This window comes from Petromyzon marinus, chromosome 11 (assembly GCF_048934315.1).
Source record: "Petromyzon marinus isolate PM22_M1 ecotype Great Lakes invasive population chromosome 11, UKy_Petmar_22M1.pri1.0, whole genome shotgun sequence".
In the NCBI taxonomy this organism is placed as follows: domain Eukaryota; kingdom Metazoa; phylum Chordata; class Hyperoartia; order Petromyzontiformes; family Petromyzontidae; genus Petromyzon; species Petromyzon marinus.
In genome coordinates, this window is record NC_133677.1 from 7200673 (window position 1) to 7220572 (window position 19900).

A 19900-nucleotide genomic window follows, 5' to 3' on the forward strand; every position below is an offset into this window, starting at 1 on the left:
TTTATTTTACCAGGTCAGGCCCACTGAGCTATATAGCTCTTTTTAAGAAGCAATCTGGCCACAAATGATAGCTCCATGAAGTGGCTTATCATGTGGAAATGTATAGCAGCCAAATACTCCAAAACGCACGTTTGTAAAATGTGGAGGGAAAAACCGGAGGACCGGGAGAAAAATCCAGGCGCCCACTGGGAGAACACGCAAACTGCAAATATAGAGCAGCTGTCAGAGTCTGGATCGAACCCACGACTTCCTGCATACCAGGCGAGGTAGTTAACATCTCGCCACCGTGGCGTACTGTTTACCTATCAATGGAATTATGGGAACTGTAAACAGTGGCAGCACGAGCGTGGCCGTTATGGATAGGATAGCGGTCTTGATCCCCAATGCTTGGCTTGTCACGTCCCTGTCTCCGTGTTGTTTCTTTGCCACTGGAGCCCTCTTTAATTTGCTTGCACTCGTGCTCTGTGGGGGGCTCTCTCTGCGCGAACACGCCTCAGCTAGTGGCGAGCGTCGGGGCGAAAATAAAATGTTAATGTGAATATGACGGCGATCTACGTGAACCGACAGGAGAGGCGAGGTGGCCTTTGTGTAATAAACTGTTGGTCTATGTGCACATACACACACATGACAGAGTCCTCTTTACCACCCAGAAGCAGAAACACAATTAATTTTGAAAGCACTTCATAGGCACAGAGGGCCAAATTTGTGCTGTCACGGAAAATCGGCTTTGGTCTTCTTTTGCTCGAATTTATTTAAAGAAGTGTAGTCGTGATATTTATCTTATATATTTTTTTTTAAGTAGAGGGTGCAATTAAATCCAAAATGAAACAGAAACATTTAAGCACGTAGTTTGTTCTTTTGTCGATGCACGCCACTCAATGGACAGGGCTTTTGTTTCGATTTGAAGCTTTCGTGACTGCAAGGATTCATCTTCTTTGGTTCTTTCGGTAAAGTCACGTAGAATGAGAATGATAATTTTATTGTGTTATTTTATTATGTTATTCTCATTCTACGTGACTTTACCGAAAGAACCAAAGAAGAGGGCTTTTGTTGTTTGTAGAGTAATAAAGACCTGAATCTTGACTTAAAGCTTTCGTGACTGCAGGAATTAATATTCTTTGGGTCTTTCGGTAAAGTCACGTAGATAGATTCAAAGAAAATAACAAAAAATTACGACGTTTCGATCGCAACACAAGCGGTCGTCATCAGGAAAAGGGGGTTAGCCTCTAAAGGCAAACTGTTTATAAAGGTTTGAAATGGGCGTAGCCCAAGTGTCATCAGCATGGGCGGGGCAGCTAATGTTAATGTAAGTGATGGTACTCATAGAGGGTAACGACGGTGCTGGTGGTGGGTTTCCACCAATTAAAGAGCTGCCAAGTAATCATCGCACTTCGCTTTACACACTCACACTGTTGACGGTGGAGGTTGCTGCTGGACGATGGCACAGGTAGTGGGCTTCCACCAATAAAGGGCTACTGCTAGTGGTGATGGTAGTAGTGGGCAGTGATGGTCCTGGTGGTGGGCTTTCACCAATAAAGGGCTACTGCTTGTGGTGATGGTAGTAGTGGGCAGTGATGGTCCTGGTGGTGGGCTTCCACTAGTAAAGGGCTACTGCTAGTGGTGATGGTAGTAGTGGGCAGTGATGGTCCTGGTGGTGGGCTTTCACCAATAAAGGGCTACTGCTTGTGGTGATGGTAGTAGTGGGCAGTGATGGTCCTGGTGGTGGGCTTCCACCAGTAAAGGGCTACTGCTTGTGGTGATGGTAGTAGTGGGCAGTGATGGTCCTGGTGGTGGGCTTTCACCAGTAAAGGGCTACTGCTTGTGGTGATGGTAGTAGTGCGCAGTGATGGTCCTGGTGGTGGGCTTTCACCAGTAAAGGGCTACTGCTAGTGGTGATGGTAGTAGTGGGCAGTGATGGTCCTGGTGGTGGGCTTCCACCAGTAAAGGGCTACTGCTTGTGGTGATGGTAGTAGTGGGCAGTGATGGTCCTGGTGGTGGGCTTTCACCAGTAAAGGGCTACTGCTTGTGGTGATGGTAGTAGTGCGCAGTGATGGTCCTGGTGGTGGGCTTTCACCAGTAAAGGGCTACTGCTAGTGGTGATGGTAGTAGTGGGCAGTGATGGTCCTGGTGGTGGGCTTTCACCAATAAAGGGCTACTGCTAGTGGTGATGGTAGTAGTGGGCAGTGATGGTCCTGGTGGTGGGCTTCCACCAGTAAAGGGCTACTGCTTGTGGTGATGGTAGTAGTGGGCAGTGATGGTCCTGGTGGTGGGGTTCCACCAGTAAAGGGCTACTGCTAGTGGTGATGGCAGTAGTGGGCAGTGATGGTCCCGGTGGTGGGGTTCCACCAATAAAGGGTTACTGCTATTGGTGATGGTAGATCCAAAGATTAATAAAGACCTGGCCTCATCTGCTGCCCATTTCATGTCGAAGTTAAAGGCAAAAAGAAAGCGCCTCATTATGCACAGATAATCTATTCAATTAAGCAAACTGAGACATTTTTCCAACAGATTCTCCACACTTTGACATTGTTAAGAAAAAAACACTTAAATTATTTTGTAATTGAGATATGCTACCCGGGGTAACACACTTTAGAGCGTGGCTGAGAAAACGTCAAAAGGAATTCACTTGATGAATTATTTCAACAGGCTGCAATCGCAACCGATGACGCATTTAATAACCTTCGGCAACTTTGATGTTAAAAGAAGGGTCCTTAAAACATTAAATGATTTTCAAACGACGAGCGTCAATTTTGGCAACAGACACGCAGGCTTTGCTGTTTACCAAAATGAATCCATTCGGCAGCTGCGTGGTAACACAGTCGGCTAAGGTCTAACAGTGCTCCTTTATCTTCATCCTCACCTCCTCTTCGCTAAACACGCACGCGGCGTTCAAACTCAGGGCGCGGGGGGACGCTTCGCCGCGCGACGGAGCGAAGCGTCCCCGAGGTGCACGTGTGATGCCACGCTGCTGCACGTGTCGTCCGCACGTGGCACGTGTCGTGAGCACGTGGCACGTGTCGTCCGCACGTGGCACGTGTCGTCCGCACGTGGCACGTGTCGTCCGCACGTGGCACGTGTCGGGAGCACGTGGCACGTGTTGTGGGCACATGGCACGTGTCGTCCGCACGTGGCACGTGTCGTCCGCACGTGGCACGTGTCGGGAGCACGTGGCATGTGTCGTCCGCACATGGCACGTGTCGTCCGCACGTGGCACGTGTCGTCCGCACGTGGCACGTGTCGTGCGCACGTGGCTCGTGCGATGCCACACCGCTGCACGTGGCGTGCACATGTGGCACATGTCGTGCGCACGTGGTCTCCATGTCCAATGGCTTAGCGCAAGCCAATTAAGAGGGACGGACACAACCAACTGTGGACACATGCATGAGTCCGAGAGCCAGGTAAGGCCCACTGAGCTATAAAGCTATTTTTGCAGAAGCGACCCGGGCCTCAAATGATAGCTCAACTACGTGGCTTATCATGCGGAAATCTACAGCTGTCAAAAAACTCTAATTGCACGTTGATTCTAAATGTGGAGGGGAGAGACATGCAAACTCCAAATATACAACAGGCAATCAGGGTTGGGATCGAACCCACGACCTCCTGTATACCAGGCGAGGTAGTTAACATCTCGCGACCGTGGCGCAATTAAGAGGTCGACGCAACCAATCGCGGCCACGTGCATGAGTCCGCGAGCCCAAGAGCTCAACAGCTAGCCCATGCATGCAAGCAAGCACGCAGGCACGTAGACAGTAAGCCTTGTTACCGACCTATCACCGCCTGACAGATGGCCTCGAGATCCATGCTGTGCTTTTGTATTAATAGCATAATTTCATACAGCATGCCCCACGTTTGCCACATTTCGCAGGCGCCGTCAGCACAGACGACCGCGTGCGTGTGCGCCCCATGATAAACGAGAGCACATGTCAATTTTGCAAAAAAGTCACGCCCTTCAGGGAAAATGTACACCCGAAATATATTTTGCACGTGCTTGCACAGTATCTATTTTTTTTAAATACATATTTGTGTTACAGTGAGGTGTATGCGCTGCTGGTGTATAACGGTTGACGCAATGGTCACCGGTTTCGATCTCCGGGCGAGGCAGTTGAAGCAAGGATGCAAAGTTTCTTAAATCCCGCCCCTCCCCTCTCCTCCCGTGCCTCTGTCCTCCCAGCTGTGTAACTTTGTGCAACGCAGCTCTACTGAATCGGTGGGTCGTGTGTGATGGGGTAAAGCCTGGGGAGTCCATTCACTTCCAATATGACTGGCGAGCTTGCGAGTGTCGACCAAAATACCCTCCTATAGGGCCCCCCCCCCCACCACCCCGCCCCCCAATATATGAGACCCTTCCTCTAGCAATGACGTGACCAAAAACTTGCAGGGCTGCACCTTTACCTTTTTACATGCGTTTACATGTTATAATTCTGGTTAAGCATAAGGGCAATTGTAAACAACAAATTATAGCCAATTGACGAAGCTTCGGTGTCATCGATTGAGAGTCAATGCACTCCCCGGCAAAGTACGCGTGCATGTCTGTGTTATTTAAAACACGCTCGCTATGGATTTATAGGGTTATCATTCAGCGGGAATTGACCTATGCGAGGAGACCAAACTGAAGCCCGCTAATGAGGTGTAAGGCGGTGGTTTCCATCTCAAGAGTCACAGACACCGCGTGAGCTGTGACACTTTCATTACGATCTTTTTTTCGTGAGAACTATTGTTATCGAACAAAAGGTGCGAGTTCAGAGAACGCAACTTAATGACTGGCGGTGAGAGAAAACATATTTTAACAAAAATACACGGCAACGCAGATATTAAAATGCACCTCCCTCTCCAAACAAAAACTTCAAAGCCAAAAATATGGTCCGTACTCGGCGTCCTGAATACTGATGTTCCCGTGCCGCTCAATCGCGCCGGTAAGACTTTGCCTTGCGTGGGGCTCGTGGAGAGAAACGATCTCAGAATTCGAGCACCGCGCGGGCCATTTTCGTTTTGTACGACCTCGTTACGCATCCTGTTGGGATCGGCGGCACCGCCACAATGACAGGCCGAGCGAACGAATGGACGGTCGGTGTGCGTGCTTTCGTTATACAGGAGGCTTTCCTGGCTGCGAGCCACAATACATAAAAGCCGGAGTTGATGGCGGGGGGGGGGAACCCAAGTCACACACTGACGATTCAGCAGCATTGACCTCAAGGAACAGCACTTCCTCAAAATTACACACGATCAGCACGTCCAACCCATACGATCCTCTACCATGCTGGGCGATACAACCACGTTCTGACAAAACCTCGCACGCACGCTGTGCTGCCCTCTCACACAGCAACAACAACAACAGCAGCAGCAACATAACGCATCGCAAGACACTATTCAATCAGGGCAATGTGCAACCTGCCCGACTCTGCTTCAGGCCAGTGCCGGATTATCCCAGTAGCAAAAGTAGCTACATAGGCTACGGGCCCCGCACTTTCAAGGGCCCCGTGCTAAATGCTTTGAAGCTATAAATTCCGATTCCGTGATTCTGCACTTGCTCTATTACTGTAGTACTATACTGCCTTCAACTTGTATAAACGACTGGGTGTTTAAGGTTAGCGATTTGTCGTATTATCTGGCTGTGTAGCAAATATGAAAAAAATACAATTACTTTACTATGCAAGTTAAAAATGTGTGTTTTAATATTTATAGATATTTTTTTTTTATTTAGGGCCCTTTTATAACATATGCTAAAAGGCCCCGCACTAGCTTCCTCCAGCACTAGCTTCAGGCCAGTGTATATGAACCACCTGTCTTTTATACGTTCGGTAAGCATATGCCTATGGTGTGACAAAATCACCCGGAATGCGCCTGATCTCGTCACGTCTCAGAAGTTAAGCCGGATTGAGCCTGGACTGCACTGGCTTGGATGGATGACTACCATGCACGTCAGATTGTTGTAGGCTGCAGTAGGGCTGTGTTACGTGCTGGACAGCAGCAGAGGGCAGTACAGTGAAGTCCCTAGCTGTACTGTACGTCTATGGTCCCACATCTATGTTCGCCACCATTACCAACCCACACTGACCAACGTGGTAAAATATGGTCAAACAACAACCCAGGCCACGCACGGGATTGGGAGGCCCTCATTCAGCAGTGGACTGACGTAATAAACTGATGGACATACTTCCTTCATCCCAGTGGTAGTCACACGTGTTCAGCCGACTAAAACACCTGTACAAACCATCAATAATTTATCTTTGCGTATAAAACTCTTGACGGCGGCTGAATTGCCAATTTAAAGTAATGCCCAAGTACAGCCCGTTGGAGGCAAGTTTTTATTATGCATACTTCTTTTTTTGCCCGTATACCGGTAATGGAATTTTAAATTCCCACAATAAAAAAATTGTTTTACTGCCACCCCAACAGTGATGGCGCGTCACACACTCGGGGGGGACACACACGATACCCTTGAAGCCGCCAGACTCAATCCTCACCAGCGAGCCGGGCTCAAGGATACGCGGCCACTCCTGGTGCTGCTATCGCAAGAGTGACAGCTGGCATTCTATGCGATGCATTTTTGTTGCAATTTAATGTAAAGCGTAACCAAATAAAACATCCAAGCAGTCGACTTCTGCTCCTCCGAAAAAGCAGGAGGACTTCGGTGTCTGTTACGTGGTCAAGTTATGTACTTCCAAAACCCTCACACGATTACCTTATTATGTCACGCTTACCCGTTATATATTATTGCTATAAAAGCTGGCAGCGGTGCTGAGGGAGGACCCGGTCTCGAGTTGGCCAAATGACTCCGGGAGGAATATAATGTAGGCACTGAGCTGGCACTGCTAAGAACCTGGGTTTGAACGAAGGCAGCTACCCGTGATGAAAGCGGCTTCTCGAGCGTACTGAGATGATAAGTCTTGGCGTAGTTAGCCAATGGCTGCACACCCACACACACACGCACACACTCCAGCATATTCAAGTTGTGTTCACTTAATTTGGCTTATTCCTGGTTAGAAACATATTTCTTGGTTTGACTGACATGTGACAAACTCACTTTGCAGGGCACAAAAAACGGCTTGCCCCTTGTGCGTACTGTATAAAGAGGGGCTATTTAAATTCCTTCAGAAGCATTTCTGTGTGAGTCACCTCCTGGGAAGACTTACACAAGCTGGTGCACTGATAACTGCAAAAAAAGTTCTTGCAAGGCCAATGCTCACAAAGCACGCAGACACACAACTATGGAATTAAAGCAAAACACAACATTAAAGAGAACAACAATAACACAGAAGTTAACCTGTGCAAGAGCAGCCTGTCATATAAAAAATTGGCAACGTTTCAGGCAATGTTTTTTCCAGTACTCCATAGCTACTATTAGATACCGTACATATATACGTGACTCAGGCTCACCTCGTTTGCTTTTCTTAGCCAGCAATGCAGAGCACTTGCTCAGAAGAGACAAGATTGTGGTCCTAGTGTAACCATTGTAATAATTTCCAAATAAATCTCACTTTCATGATAATTGTATTTTTCGATTTAAAGCTTTCGTGACTGCAAGGATTCATCTTCTTGGTTCTTTCGGTAAAGTCACGTAGAATGAGAATAAAACACGTAGAATGAGAATAAAACAAGAAGAATTGTATTTTTACAAAGTGTGCTATTTCGCATAATGTTTATTAACATGACAGCTTGGCAAAGACTTCATCCGACAGTGGATAGATCATGGATTGTGATGATGATAATGCTGATGAGGATAAAGTTATTTTTCAGTCATGGGAGTTGTTTGATCATACTTCACCATTGCCTTTCTCAGTGCGAGGAGGCGACCGAGGAACCAAACCAGATATCGCGTTCGCCACTAATGTTAACCGTGGCCAGGAATCAAACTCAGGTGGTCCGATTCGAAAAGCAGTATGGGAACCCCTGAGTCACTACCGCACCCCCCTTTGTAACACTAAAGACAGACAGATGGGCACATTGACCAGAGAACAAACACACTTTAGGGACATCATAAAGTGTTAATAAAAGTCAGTAGGCTCTGGCAGGAAACAACATATTGACTGTTAAGAAAGTAGGCGGGTTTGGGCACGGCAAGTTGCAAGAAGGCATGCTGGCTGATGGTTCAGACTGGCAGTAGAGTGGCAGGCAAATGAAGGATAATGCTCAAGAAGGCCAACCACCCCGGAGACGGAGCAATCAGATCAGACCTTCCGCAGGAGGTGGATGGAATGTTGCATTCGCGAGGGATGACGAAAACAATCCTGAGGGAGGCCTTCATCCAGCAGTGAATAATTAAAGCTGATAATGGACGAAAGCTTTGCAAATATGGAATTAAGTGAACTATCCAGCAGCCCACTGTGAGGCACGTGACACTTTCGCAACACCATCCTCGTTGGGATTGTTTTTAATTATCGCCGTTAAAATGTTACACCGCCCGTGCATTGCGAGAGGCCGGATGAGACTCACGCATATGCACAGCGGCACGATTGGCGATAACTGTGAAAGCTTCCTGGCATAGGGAGAGATAAAACCGCAATACATCAAGCAGGTAGATAATAACCTCATTCATTTAAAAAAAAGAACGGGTACCAACCTTCTCTACTGCCCCAAACATTAATAAGCTTTTGTAATTGCAGAAAAGAAATCTATACTTTAAATTCAGCGAGGGCCTGAAGCCTCACAATTTAAGAACTGGAGGAAATGTCCACCTCAATATGTACACATAACAATAGACGTCCAAATGATGAACATGAATGTGCCGCCTAATAAACCACCAACCCGCCGGGGGGAGCTGGCTTTGAGGGCCCTCGGTGCACAAGTTGCCCAGAAAAGGCGCAAGACCCTTCCGAGCGAGACGGAACCAAGAGACCGATATAACATTTCGCCATTCCTGGCGAAGGAAAAACGATGTCCAGCTATTTTGTTTGTTTGTCAACGACAGCTTTTTTTAGCACTTGCACAGGAGCCGGCCAAACGCGCCCTCGTTCAGTGTCCGCTCACCCCACTGCTCGGCTAGCAAGTTGCTCTAAAATTCCTGGCGCTTTGCTTCTCCTGAAATACCTCCTGATGCATAAAAAAATAATGCCGCTGTTATTTCCCTCACCACCCCGCCCCTGCCCACCCTCCTCCAAAAAAAACCCTTTTGTTGACTTGGATAATAACGCAAAATTATTGGTACCTGCTAGATCTGTTGGGTGGCATGATGGTGCAGTGGTTGACTCAATGCCCTATATGAACCTGGCGACTTGGGTTCGATTCCGAGCTACGGTTAATATCAGTGGCGAGGGAGAACTAAACCGGTCCTACTCCTCTGCACCAGCGTGGTGAAGTATGACCCATATGACTAATACTGCATGGGGAGGACTTGATCCAGAAAATTATTGACAAACAGCTATGAAGATATATATTTTAATTAACAAATTCTGTACAGAATGTGTCCCCTTGGGATGTTTATTGCTACGATTCAACTCAAGAATAAATTCCTTTTTTATACTTAAATAAAGACACACTGTATATGAAGGAAAAACACAATAATGATTAAACTTACAATTCAATACACGTATATCATATCTCGCTAGCACACGAATCAATTCTAATCGATTGTAAACATTGCATCATTACACCCCGAGTACGAATTCATGTTCACAGCATGCAATGGAGATTTCGCATGGTTGTGTTGAAACGTCATGAAGATGACCTCCTTGAGATCATGTTTCAAGTTGTTCGGCTTGGAACTGAATAAGTTTGACATCTGACACGATGAAATATTGAATGCCTTAAACATTAGACCGAGGGGTGTTGGTACAGTGATCAGCGCAATGTGCAATAAACCCCAGCGAAACCTCAGTTCAATTCCTGTCCCAAGCTAAAATCAGTAGCAAGTGATACCTCATTCATGCGGTCCTGGGCCTCCATACCCCCACCACCCCCACCACCACCGCCCTTGCTTCAGCAACACGAGCTGACCAGCGTGGTGGAGTATGGTCAAATAAAAGCCCCAAGACCCACGTGACATGTTGAAGCCTTCATCCAGCAGTGGATCAGGAAATGTCTAAAAAGAATTGTATTGTTATATCCTCATCAACATTTTGATCAGCCATGGGCTATCGACTCCTGCATAAACACCTCCAACCCCCAACCACCCCAAGCGCCACCATCAGACGACTGTAAACATGAACAGTCATCCAAAATGGTGCACTTTGCCAAAATAAATGATCGTGCAAGCTCAAGCATTATTTTTTAAGTGTTCAACAAAGGTTCCAAGACTTTAGTCTCACGCAGACTTAAAAACACAGTTTATCCTTCACTTTGATACTGCGGGCATCTTTAAGGCATTAATCACAACAAACAAACAAAAAATTGCCCCAGATTATCCACTGAGAATTTACATTCATAAACAGAAGCTTTAATATCGTGCCCCAGAACCATCTGAGTAAATAGAGTTTCAGTGGGGCTCAAGCCACGGGCAGTGTTTGGGTGCAGGGGAAAACCACACACCAATGGGGGGGGGGGGGGTTGAACTTGGAAGCAGAACACTCATTTGTCTGATCTCAAAGAGATGTCAGCCCTTGGCAAAATCCCGACAGCCTTTTGGCTCTGGTCAAGGCAGGTATACTAAATTAATATGTGAAGGATCCATCTGAAAAGAGAGAGGTAGAGGGGAGATTGTCTCCCCCCCCCCCTTTGTCAAATGTAATAACTATGTACTTATCGGTAAATCTATATTGACACTGTTACCCCCAGACCAATAGCCTTTATGGTTTTCTGTCGGCGGAAAGAATGGGAGTAAAGCGGGTTTTGAAACAGCCAGCGCCGACTGGCACGAGCAATAAAATGATTTCATAAGGTGTGCAAACAAACCGTATGAAATCTCTCGAAGGGTAATGATTTGTTTTCCAGCCCAACCCCCCATCGTATACATCTGGAAGTGCAATTTGAGCGTGTATGGCGCGGAGCGATCATTGTTTATTTGACTCTAAAATAAAAGATAATTGCAACTGCAGCTTCGAATTGTTGTATGTGTACAGCTTTGGCCACCAAACCGATCCACAAGGTCTCGCTCTACTTCTGTAATACAATTTGTACTTTGCGATATATCGCGCAGTAGCAGTGGAATGAAACCCCCCAAAAAATGTCAATGTTGACTTTAAAGTGCATGATAAAGTCTATTGTGATATTGCATGTGTTGATATTGATTATTCTCCCATTTCCGGTAGCATTTTTTTTTAGGAAAAGACACTTATAAAATCAATAGGGTACAGAGACTATTACAGAGTACAGTATCGAAAATAATTAATCATTTACATCCCTTTCGCCTATCTGCTGCTGGATGAAGGTCTTCCCACGTCCGTACCGGTCATAGGGGCTGCTTGGTCAAACTCCATCGTGCTCGTCAGTGAGGGTTGGTAACATGATCGTCCCAAAACCGGTTTTAGACTTCACTCGCCACTGATGTCAGCCGTTGCTGGGATTTAACTCCGGTCACCAGGTCCGTAGCGCAATTAGAATAACCACTGCGGCATATAAAGTATTTAGGTTTTTTTTTTATTTACAGGCCTCTTTCAAGGAGCATAAGCCATCATGCAAACTCCGGATCATCATCGCAGCAGCGGCTTTTTGGCAGGCCGTCGAACAAAGACCGTCACCGCATCGTGCGCTTTCAGATGCGCTTATGCGGCCGTCTGGAACGCTCTGCCTTCCAATATTAGGAAGCCACGAGGAGCTATGCACTTTTAATTCTAGATTGAAAACTCATTTATTCATAACTGCTTTTTTGTATTCTTAGCTCTTTCGGTAAAGTCACATTGAAGGGAAACAATAAAATAATAATATATATAAAACAATAAAAATTCTCACGACTTTTCGACAATAACACAAACGGTTGTCATCAGGTGTGTCGGTTTGCATAAATTTATTTATTTTAAAACGGTGTATTTATTTATTTGTAAAAAAAACCCGTCAGCGCCACGCGCAGCGATTTTTTTTATAAATAAATACACCGTTTAAAAATAAATAAATGTATGCAAAATCGACACACCTGATGACGACCGTTTGTGTTATGGTCGAAACGTCGTGAGAATGTTTTTATTGTTTTATATATTTTTTATTATTTAATTGTTTCCCTTCAACGTGACTTTACCGAAAGAGCTAAGAATATGAATTACTGCAGTCACGAAAGCTTTAAATCAAAATTTAACTGCTTTTTGTATTTAGTTCGTTGCATTTCCCCCGCACCTCCCATTGTCACGGTTGGCTATGTACGGTGTGAAAGACATTCAACATACATACATACAATCCACTGCTGTATGAAGACCTCCCTATGTCAGATGGACCATGATTAACGTTTGGAATACTGAACGACGCTGGCCAGTACGAAGGACCTGTCAAGGCCGGTGGGCGAGACCGGGGCCCCGGTTCAGACATCATTCGCCACTGGTGTTAGCCGTGACCAGGAATTGAACTTTGATCATTGAATTCACAACACAGCGAGCCAACTACTGCCCCACCACCCTCAGTATGGAGTTTATATACCTCACAAGAAGAAAATGTGCTAAATAGCACCATATGCAGCTTTGTAGACCAAATCGTAGCCCAAATGTTAGAGTCTCAGCGGTGCTTACGAGGAAAGGTGGCTTTTATTTGCGCAGGTGCCTCGCGCAATCTCATTCAAGTAGGCACATACCATTGGTGGCATTACCAGCTTAGGTTTCCAATTCCTGCTCCCAAAAGAGCTGTGGTAGGCCACTTAAAATCTGTAATGTATTGGGATGTTTTAAAAATTGTGTATTTTACCGAAAGCCTCATGAATCACTACAGGAATGGAAGTAAGCCGTTATATATTTTATAATAATAACCATGTCCTTTATCCACGAAAGCCATGCTCAGTCTCAAGATTATTTTTCAAGAGTGCCATGCTTTGGGACATTTGGACAATTCCAGTTCTCCACATTTGGCTTCATGTGGAAAGAAACCGAAGTCCCCACAGAAAACCCAAGCACACATGGGGTAACGCTCTAAAATCTCCACAGGTAGATTCAAGAAGACGCTGTTGTGCTGCCATCTGGTCATCTGAAACCCTCATTTTTTTTTACTCGCAGTCTTCAATCCAAGTGGCTACGGATAGCGATCTAACTATTATCTCCCCCCGTGAGGAGCCACCAAAATTGTCGCGATTCTGAGTCGCAAATTGATTCCAACAACACTTTTTTTTACTGTGGTAAACGTCGCAGTCTCTAGTGGCCGGAGGAATGAAGTGAACTCATTATATTCAACACATATGATCCACAGCACGTCAACTGTAACACAAAGAAAAGCGATGCTCGATTGAGCATCACAACCGTGAACTTGAGATTCGACGAGTCGACGCGTTCGTTACATCCATGCCAGGCCGGGCTCAATGCCGCGTAGCGTCTGAGATCCGGCGAGGATGGGAACATTCACGGTGCTTTTGGTGGTCGGTAATAAATTGAAGCATCCGCTCACAGCGAGTGGCCGCTTGCACAAAGCACGCAAGCCACAAGACGAGTGACCAACCTACGGGGTTGAGCTTACTTCTCTTACATCTCTCTCTCTCTCTTACTTCTCATACTTCTCCTCTTCTCTCTCTCTCTTACTTATCATCTTACTTCTCTCTCTCTCTTACTTCTCTTCTCTCTCTCTCTCTTACGTCTCCTCTGACGCCTCCTCATACTTATCATACCTCTCCTCCGCACATGGGTTTCTCAAACAGAACTCCGGTTTCCTCCCAGTTGCAAACAAGTAACCGAGGAAGAATTTTCTGAAGAAGAACCTTGATTGGAACGTCCCATTGCATCGCTTCGTCCATTTTTACACCCGCTGTACGCCCGTCGCACCTCCGATTAGCACGGTTGGCTACGCACGATCAGCGCGGTTGGCTACGTATGTTGCGAGAGAAGTTCAACGTACATCCATCGGACTGCGGGTGCACCAAACCAATATTTGCAATTCATGAAAAAAAGGTGTATGCAAATGCTCAGGTCCAATTGAGGCGCGAGGAATTAACAAAACTGAACAAGCGAAATGCAGCCAACTGGGAAACAATAGAAACGAGCCGATAAAAAATTCACCGAATCACTCCCATGAATCGTTACGATTCACCGAATCACTTCAGCAAGCGCGTACAGTGAATTGTTGTCACTGGCTGCCTAAAGTCCTAGCAGGACCATCCTGAAAAATATTCCAGTGATCTTGTCCTCGGTAAAGATTTATAACGACGAAGCCCTTTGTAATATATCCGCTGCTGTTTCTACAAACAAACAAAAGCGCCGAGGCAATAGAGAAAGTGGACCCATATTTCGTGACTACTCCTGAAAGCCACGCGGCCACATGGGTCTGTTGTGAAATTCATATTGGACCCACCTGGCAAGAAGGGGATTGTCCTCAGCTTGGGGTCTCTCTGCCCTCCCTCCACTGGAAACTTGTCCAACAGCTGCATCTGTGAAAGGCAAGAATAAAAAAAAACATAAATCAACAAAAGCTGTTTGTCTTCCCCTTTGTGTCTTGATTTTTTCCGCCTGAGGACGACCGCTTGTGTTGCTTTTTTATTATTTTTTTATTTTTTTATTTCTACCTACGTGACTTTACCCAAAGAACCAAAGAGTATGGTTCCCCTTTGTAATTTTTTGCCATCTTTTTTTGGTTTATCAGATGTCTGCTGACATTTAAGAATTGCCGGTAAAGGGTTGAGGTGCAACCCTGCAATTGCTTTCTCGCTCCACTGCTGGTGGAAAAGACCTCCACCAGAGCGAACTCTCGGGTGCCCCTCTACAGGACATATTTGGCCTACTCTTCTACGGGGGACGCTTCTCTTGATAAGGGAGAAATCCTCAAAATACCCCGGTGCGGGGCGTACTCAGGCAAATGGACTTAAAAAAAATCCAATCTGGGACGTGATGGTGCATTTAGTTTTTATACGTGTCAAACCACTGACACATTCTACAATTAAGCCGCCGCATTTTTCAAATCAATACATAATTACCTTCAATGTGCCACCACCACACACGTATATATTGAGGAAGATTTTGAAATTTCGACTGTCAGGTTACCTGATTTGTATAACTTCCCTTCATCACACCGCCAGGGGAAGGGGAGGGGGTGTGCAGTATTGGGTGAATAATTACATGACTACATTACAGCATATACATTAGTAATATATATATAACATAGCATAAGTAAACATTGCGTGGGTGAGTGCTATATCAAAAGCGAGCAGGACGAGAGGAAAAAGCAGCGTTTTGGCCGATAGCCACCATGAGTAACATATAAATATAAACCGGTCATGCCCCACCCCCCCCCCCCCCATTTCATTAGAAAGTGACTCCAAGGTACAAGATTGAGCTTTTAATACAGGCCCCTGAGCGTTTATTGAACCGCGTGTAATCCATCATGCTTGCATTGCCGGCGCTATATGCTCCAAATGTCATCGCAGCGTTGCGGCGCGAGGCATACAAATAAGGGGGAGGCGGGGCCCTTGCCACAATCCTCCTCCCGTTTGCTGCATCGTCGGGAGTCGACGGCGGGCGTTTGCGAAAAACCATCCTCGGGCAGCCTACGACGCCGCTAAAACTTCTGAAGCCCGCGCGGCAAGCCACTCCATCCGCTCGGTGGAGAAGCCCATCGATGGCTGTGAAGGGCCAGTGACGTGTGGAAGCAATAAGTTGTGAATGGGGGGGGTGGGGGGCGGGCGAGCGGGTGGGGCTTAATTAACGAAGCGTGGTCAATTTTTCGCTTAGTCCACCAGCGATGAACACGGAACTATATTGGGGGGGAGGTTGTTACCACCTCATTTCGTATTGTTTCTCACCATCTCTGTTTTGTGTTACAGGTTTGTCTGTCCCGTTAATCGAGAGGTAGCATGGTTTTCATGCATCATTAATAACCGATGGTTGTCAATGCATATATAATGATCGCATACAAATATGAATCCCATGAATCTCATATTTGTTAATCGAATATTTTACATTGTTTGCACACTTTGATTCATCCCATTAGCCTAAATACAGTGAGGGAAAAAAGTATTTGATCCCCTGCTGATTTTATACATTTGCCCACTGACAAAGAAATGATCAGTCTATAATTTTAATGGTAGGTTTATTTGAACAGTAAGAGACATAATAACACCAACACAATCCAGAAAAAAACGCATGTCAAGAATGTTATAAATTGATTTGCATTTTAATGAGGGAAATAAGTATTTGACCCCCTCTCAATCAGAAAGATTTCTGGCTCCCAGGAGTCTTTTATACAGGTAACGAGCTGAGATTAGGAGCACACTCTTAAAGGGAGTGCTCCTAATCTCAGCTTGTTACCTGTATAAAAGACACCTGTCCACAGAAGCAATCAATCAATCAGATTCCAAACTCTCCACCATGGCCAAGACCAAAGAGCTCTCCAAGGATGTCAGGGACAAGATTGTAGACCTACACAAGGCTGGAATGGGCTACAAGACCATTGCCAAGCAGCTTGGTGAGCAGGTGACAACAATTGGTGCGATTATTCGCAAATGGAAGAAACACAAAAGAACTGTCAATTTCCTTCGGCCTAGGGCTCCATGCAAGATCTCACCTCGTGGAGTTGCAATGATCATGAGAACGGTGAGGAATCAGCCCAGAACTACACGGGAGGATCTTGTCAATGATCTCGTCAATGATCTCAAGGCAGCTGGGACCATAGTCACCAAGAAAACAATTGGTAACACACTACGCCATGAAGGACTGGAATCCTGCAGCGCCCGCAAGGTCCCCCTGCTCAAGAAAGCACATATACATGCCCGTCTGAAGTTTGCCAATGAACATCTGAATGATTCAGAGAACAACTGGGTGAAAGTGTTGTGGTCAGATGAGACCATAATGGAGCTCTTTGGCATCAATTCAACTCGCCGTGTTTGAAGGAGGAGGAATGCTGCCTATGACCCCAAGAACACCATCCCCACCGTCAAACATGGAGGTGGAAACATTATGCTTTGGGGGTGTTTTTCTGCTAAGGGGACAGGACAACTTCACCGCATCAAAGGGATGATGTACGGGGCCATGTACCGTCAAATCTTGAGTGAGAACCTCCTTCCCTCAGCCAGGGCATTGAAAATGGGTCGTGGATGGGTATTCCAGCATGACAATGACCCAAAACACACGGCCAAGGCAACAAAGGAGTGGCTCAAGAAGAAGCACATTAAGGTCCTGGAGTGACCTAGCCAGTCTCCAGACCTTAATCCCATAGAAAATCTGTGGAGGGAGCTGAAGGTTCGAGTTGCCAAACGTCAGCCTCGAAACCTTAATGACTTGGGGAAGATCTGCAAAGAGGAGTGGGACAAAATCGCTCCTGAGATATGTGCAAACCTGGTGGCCAACTACAAGAAGCGTCTGACCTATGTGATTGCCAACAAGGGTTTTGCCACCAAGTACTAAGTCATGTTTTGCAGAGGGGTCAAATACTTATTTCTCTCATTAAAATGCAAACCAAATTTATAACATTTTTGACGTGCGTTTTTCTGGATTTTGTTGTTGTTATTCTGTCTCTCACTGCTCAAATAAACCTACCATGAAAATTATAGACGGATCATTTCTTTGTCAGTGGGCAAACGTACATTTGCACTTATTAGGCATCTTTCACAAGGTCTCAATGCACCGTAAATGATATGCTAATACTACACTGGCATATCGTTGTAACATATTTTGCATATATTGTAAATACAGTTTGTACTTTCACGCGCCCAGTTTTCAAGCCTGTATCATGAGTGAATTTCCCTTCTTCTGGATGTTGACACTGATTCAGGAGGTTGGGGTTTCCCCAGACATTTCACGTTTCACATGGCTTCCATTACAATTACACGACACATCCACCCATGCGTATTCAATTCATATGGCTGTGCGACATGTAAACACTGATTACATTTTACAAAGGATGGAGAGCTATAATTTAGCGCACATATACATGACCTGTGATTAGTAAAAAAAATCCGTAAGTATTGTAATTTAGCTCCTGTCAATCTACTGCTGGATTAAAGCCCCTATCCACATTGCAACATTGTGGAGGTTATTTGACCTTACATAACCGGTTCAGATATCACTATCCACTGACGCTAGCCGTGATCGGGAAACGAACTCAGGTTGCCAGGTTCGTGGTGCCTTTCCAGAAAAACGAATGTTTTGAACTTGGGCCCCAAAAAATTACGGCCCTGGGGGTCGATTCATTCTTCTAGGGCAGGGTAGGCCAACAGTTTTACTGTTTTTTAGGTCTCACGTTAAACACTTATTAATGTATGATCCCCATCATCAGCGAGCCACGTAGCTCACCTCCAGTGGATTCTAATATTAAAGCTGGTAGAAAGCAAACAATAATAAAAAGAACCCACAAGTTTCAAACAACACCACAAACATTTACATATCACTCAGCCTTGCCAGTCAGTCAGTTACATTCGCTCAAATGTTTACTGATGGTGACCTAAGACAACAGAGGACCATAATGCAGTTCTTCAGAAACTATTGGTGGCTTTTGCATAATGCACAAAGGCCGAGCGCTTTTTAGACGTCTTTTGAGTTTTTCTGAAACTTCAAGCGGACAAAGTCCACTTGCGATTTCTGCTAGCACGAATGTGCAGCACAGTACTCTACACGCGGCTGTACGCATATATGCATGTATGTATGTTGAACTTCTTTCACACAACACGTAGCAAACCGTGACAATCGCTGATGTGGGTGAAGGACAACAAACTAAACACAAACGGAAGTTCCAAAGAGATGAGAGGACGACCAGAGTTGGCGTGATGGGTTTCTGCTCCTTGACGAGCATGTCCATGCACAGGACAGTACTGACGTGCGACGTTACGAATGTTGCACTGGAAATGCCTAGAGAGGCAGCGGATCAGAGTGGGCTCGTCGCGAAGCGCAGCGGAGGAAGGCGGTGTGTGCGTAAGAATTACGTTTCGGCGCACGACGAGGAAAATATCTGTAGTGAACGTGAATCAAGCTTTTCATTAGTGCGAGCCTCTACGAAAGGGTGCCGGTAAAACAACAAGAAGAAGAAGCACGGAGACCGCACTCGGCATTCATCTGACTTAGCAATAATAATAATAATGACTATCATTTACAGCCGTTTGTGGAATTCACTATTACGTGAAAGCAATCCTCTACAACTTCGTTGATCATGAGCAGTTCCTTGACCATACTTCACCAAGCCGGTGAGTATGGACAGGCGAAGCGGAGGGGTTGGCGATCACAGGGTTGGTGAAGCAATCAAATTAAGCAATCGCGAACCAGAGTTTTCAAAAGCAAGATCAGGTCAATGTGCATTGCAGTGGGCAGTGCCTGTGGCAGCGCTGTGCTGTGGTCAAGAATACGCCCAAACTACCCTGAATACAAACTCACAGAAGATGGAAACCGGTCCAGACTTCGCTTGCCTAACAAATTCTGCTGGGATATTGATTTTGAAAGACCGTAATTTAAAGTTTTCAACATTAGTTTGTTTAACCGGGTGACGACTCGAGATCGGCTGGTGGGACTAGGAAACATTCACATGTATATATGGAGACGCAGAACAGACTTCCGCTTATATTTGCTTTAATACCATTCTGAAGTCAAGAGTGTGACGAGTCCAGAGATGAAGGCCTCAGCCTTAGGAGCTCTAGGACCTGGGTTTGAGATCAAAGTCAAGGCCCCCACGGACAGCTTTCCCGTCGTGCCACATTCACGTTCAAAGCAGAAGGCGAAGAGTGAAAAATAATAAATAACATCGAGAAGAAAAGCAACCACCCCACCGCCACCTCCATCACCGCCACCACCACCACCACCACCCGCCGACCCTCCAGCTAGCTACACACACACACTGACGCCACGTGGAGTTAGGGAGTGTGCTAAATTTAGCTCGACATCCGGAAAGCAACTTCAGGTGGGGAGTAAAACCATCCATCTGGGAGCAA

General features: G+C 45.9%; 1 protein-coding gene across 7 annotated transcripts in view; it reads right to left on the reverse strand.

Annotated features, from left to right (window-relative positions):
• SH3PXD2A (SH3 and PX domains 2A) overlaps positions 1 to 19900 on the reverse strand; it is a 127702-nt gene that overhangs the window by 83490 nt on the left and 24312 nt on the right. For all 7 annotated transcript variants that reach the window (XM_032952161.2, XM_032952159.2, XM_032952158.2 and 4 more), the window contains one exon: positions 14347 to 14422. In XM_032952161.2, the coding sequence (XP_032808052.2) occupies positions 14347 to 14422 (76 nt within the window). The remainder of the gene's footprint in view (positions 1 to 14346; positions 14423 to 19900) is intronic.